Here is a 4,378-nt window from a genome sequence, read left to right as displayed (position 1 = left end):
TTTAATATAATTCAATGTAAAATGGATTCATCTTAACTTTAAATAATTTCTAACATGTGAATTCAATTTAATTTGACATGATCTGAATATTGTAATTCAACTTGACATGATCTGAATTAATGTGAGCTCAATAGTTTTATTACAATAAGTTTGACATTATTTTTTTATTCTGATAATATATTTTGATATAAAATTAGAAATTCAACCTGATCTGATTCAATTTAATCCAATTTAATATGTTCAACTTAACCAAATTTATTTCATTTCACCTAGATATCATTGACTTGGATTTTATTGGATAAATCTAATTCAATTGTTTTGTTGGACTCATTATGTGGTGCAAGTTAGATTATGGCTATGTTAATATGTGTTTCCAGCAACTTTAGATTATATATGAATTTCATTGATATTTAAAACCATATTCTGAAATGACGCCAATTTCTTTTAATCAGTGTTATTGTTTTCTTAAGACTGCTGGGCTTAGTAGAGATTCTTTGGGCTTGAACACACGGCCCAAAAGTTTGAAGCCCATGTATTGTCTCGCTCTGAATCTCGATTCTCATAAGGCAGCAGCGAGGAGTTTCTTTCTTTTTCTGCTTCTAACTCGTATATTGGTAGAGGTGAATTTTTAGTGTTATTTTTAGTGTAGTAGATAATCTTTGAAGTTATTTCTTGCATTTCTGGTCTTTAAAGGTCTCGCTAGAAATCAGGGTTAGGGTGAGTGTATCTTAATTCATGATCTGATTACTTTCAATTTTTTCTTATGAAGGTTTGTTCATCTGGCGTTGCTTTTCTAATCAATTATGGCGTACGAGTTAACTGAGATGAAGAGTAAGAAGCATTGCAATGCACGTTGTGTGTGTAATTTATTGTAATTCAATTTTCTGAACACGACACGACTCATACTGCGTGTGTTTTGACATTGGAATTTTTCATGATCTCGCAGAGGCTGGTATAGGCCTAATTGGTTTCGGCATTTTGTTTACATTTCTTGGCATAGTTCTCTTCTTTGACCGTGGTTTGCTTGCTCTGGGAAATGTGAGGCTTACTTTTACAATCTAAGTTTCCGTAATCTTTTCCTTTCGAATAGAGGTTGGTATTTCCCTAATTTTGGTTTTGGCATCTGTTTTGTGGAATCAGATATTTTCCTTGGCAGGGGTGGCCATTTTGCTTGGTTGGCGTTCTACGTGGGCACTTTTCACTAATAGAGCGAACTATAAGGCACTCTTCTCTCCTTTTCTCGTCATAATCATCAGTGGATATTTTGTACAGTACTAGAATGTCACTCACATGTTACACAGTTGTTATGCGCCAGGGACATAGCTGCTTATTGGCTTTTGAGCTGTTTTCTTTAGATCAAAGGACATATTTATTTATCATTCCTAAACTTGAAGTTTAATTGTGGATCTGCTAAACGAGATAGACTGCTTTGCCTATCATATAAGTGTGAAATTTAGTAGTGATAGTCTGGTATTTTGTGGTAACGAATAGTTGCATATATTCATAGGACAAGAAGCGTCTTCTGGTTGTCTTCTCTTATTTGTCTTTCACCAATACATTTATATGTTTGATAGTTGATACCGTAGTAAACTTTCTGCACAAAGTCTGCATAAATTTCTCTCCTTTTCCAAACAATATTTGTATAGTGTACAATGGAAAATACGGTTGTCGAATTCAAAATCATGTTCAGAACTTTTTTTACTGAACTGTAAAGTGTGCTAGTTGTGATCTATGAAATAACTGATTTATTTGACAATGAATCCTTAAAATTTCCACTTTTTCTGATGCCTTAATGATTGAGAGCCTGTTCATTGTTGATTTGCAACATACTGTTTTGCCTTCTGTTTGTGGACAAGGATAGTTTGGAACAAAGAAATGGAATTTTTCCGCAGTTAGCTCCTGGTTGTCCACTTCCCTGTCAGAAATTGTTTCCCAGTTCCAGTTGTCTTTAGAAACCAATATAATTCTTACTAAAATCGCGATTCTGTTAGGTTTGGGTCAGTATCTGTTTTAATTGAAGTACTAACACCGATGAATTAAAGAACTATTTGCTTTGGACTTCCCGCATGTCTTTCTGTGATGAACCATTAAGCCCAACATATGCTTCTGAATTGATGTCTGTCTGATGTATCTGTCATCCTTTGTTCTTGCACTACTGCATCATATATTAACCTTAGTTCTGTAGTGTTTTTCTCCACCTTGATGTGAAATTTCCAAATTCTGTGTAAATGAATTAGGAAACACTATAAATGGTAATAACTATTTTTCTTTTCCTTTTGTTTTTCAGGGCACTGCATCATTTTTTTTGGGTCTCTTTTTCATTTTTGTGAGGTGGCCAATAGTTGGTATAATACTTCAAATATACGGTTGTTTTTTTCTCTTCAGGTTAGTTCATGACATTGGCATCCTTCTTGAACTTTACATGATTACAAAACTTATTCTACACCTAATATTGATGCTTTTGGTTGCAGTGGTTTTTGGTCTTCTATCAAATTGTTCCTCTATCATATTCCTGTTGTTGGATGGATTATACAGTTTATATCTCGTAAGTTTCCCTATTAAAATTCATTATCAAGATTCCATGGTAATATTAATATATTTGTCTGAAAAATATGTTAATTTGATTAAGTACAGATATTATAATTTTATGGGGGCTTCTGACTACTAATTCAAATGAAGATAGGATGGTATTGGTCCTATAAGCGTGCCTATCAGTTCACAATCTTTTTAATTTGATTTAATTCAATGCAGAGAGAAACTTAGTGATATCTATAGCTGATTGTAAGAATAAGGTTTGTAACCTGCTCACATGGCATGTGGAATGTGAAGTAGAGTTCATTTGACTAACATGGTAAAGAAAATGAGGGAGTGGTGAGGATGATATGAAAAATGAATTTAGGACATGGGCAGCTAGGAAGTGGAACCCTTGTATATTTTTTTGCTATCAACACCAATACATTTCATCAACAATATTTCCCTACACGCCCAACATATTGTTTTCTCTACTTCAAACTTTGAATCGCACCTTTGATTGAATCCTCGACCTCCTCTAGTCTTTTCTCTGAGTAACATCCACCCTCACTTTTTGTTGAATGTTTAAGATATCTTTTATTTGGAATATCAATATGTCTCTTTAATTTTGTTTGTTTCCGTGACTTCTATCAGTTTTTCTCGGGATTAAACATCTTTTTAGTCTCTAAGCATGAATAGGTACATTCTTAATCCTGCATTTTAAAAGACCTGTTTCTGAAAATGTATCACATTAAACCCCATTATAAAGTCCGTAAGTAAGGGTTAACGGTGATACCAACAGTGTGGTCAGGGAGAAACGGAGTTCAAAAAATTATATATTAAAATTTGGAATAGTGGACATCCCACTATGTTAAAGGGCCGTAGCATTTTTGGTATGGCCACTATGTACTGCCAACTAAGGTTGATAAGTATTCAATTGTAGTGGATGATTCTGGTGTTAATAATTTTTCGGCCCCGATTGCCAGTCCCTAAAGATGGGAAAACCCCGTAAAAACAAATATCAATAATCTTAGTAGTACTAAAAACAAAATGCATATTGACATTCTTGCTCTGGGACATTCTAAGTACTTATTTTACCTCGTTTCTATATGGCATGAATAACTTTGCTACAAACATATATGGTGATTTGGATAGTGCTTAATATCTGTTTCTACTGTGTTGCAGCACCTTGATTGTCACATATGGCGATATGATTGATTAGCTTACTGAGATGTATGTAGCATGTAATTATGTAAAAAAGTTGTACTTGGTAGCAATATTTTTTTGCTTCTAGGCTCGTGATGACCTTAGATTTTGTTTTAACTTTTAATGTAAACAAGAATACAAGCTAGTTATCATGTAAGTTCTGCTACTAACATGACGAGAAATCATATTTGTGCTTCTAAAGTTTAGCAAAATGTGATATTGTCTTTGACCTGTTGTTGATGTTAAGGGGGAAGTATATGGATTAGCATTACAAAATATTATAGTTTATTAGAAGTTATAAAGGATTGCATAATTATTTTGAAATGGTAAAGTATAGAATTTGAGGCAATTAGAAAAGTGAGATGAAGATATTAATAATTAACCCACACCAGAAGCATCTTGACATTCGCAATTGTATATGTTGGTCCGCGAACGAAGGAAGATTCGGGCTTTCTTGAAAGAGGTGAGATGGAGGCTTTGGACCCAAAAGATAGATGTATGGGCCTTGAATGGAATAGAAATGGGCTTCTTCCTGCACCTCCTATATTTCTTAAATCCCAAAACTGACCTTAGACTTTGACTAGGATAAAAATCCTGGTTTACTCTGCTTATTTACTTTCGCTTTAGCGCCGCAGTCATTCTCACCCACCTTTGCCCAAAG

At 34.0% G+C, this 4,378-nt stretch overlaps 1 protein-coding gene across 1 annotated transcript; it reads left to right on the top strand.

Annotated features, from left to right (window-relative positions):
- The first annotated feature begins 553 nt into the window (after positions 1-553).
- Positions 554-3,963, top strand: LOC106758925 (vesicle transport protein GOT1). Its single transcript, XM_014641939.2, has 7 exons — positions 554-620; positions 770-831; positions 947-1,038; positions 1,141-1,221; positions 2,288-2,385; positions 2,472-2,545; positions 3,697-3,963. Exons 2-7 carry the CDS (start codon positions 804-806, stop codon positions 3,702-3,704), a joined length of 381 nt encoding a protein of 126 aa, XP_014497425.1. The 5' UTR covers positions 554-620; positions 770-803; the 3' UTR covers positions 3,705-3,963.
- Positions 3,964-4,378: the final 415 nt, after the last annotated feature.

This window comes from Vigna radiata, chromosome 4 (genome assembly GCF_000741045.1).
Source record: "Vigna radiata var. radiata cultivar VC1973A chromosome 4, Vradiata_ver6, whole genome shotgun sequence".
Taxonomy (NCBI): domain Eukaryota; kingdom Viridiplantae; phylum Streptophyta; class Magnoliopsida; order Fabales; family Fabaceae; genus Vigna; species Vigna radiata.
Note: the sequence above shows the minus strand (reverse complement) of the source record. Positions and strands in the feature narration are given on the sequence as shown.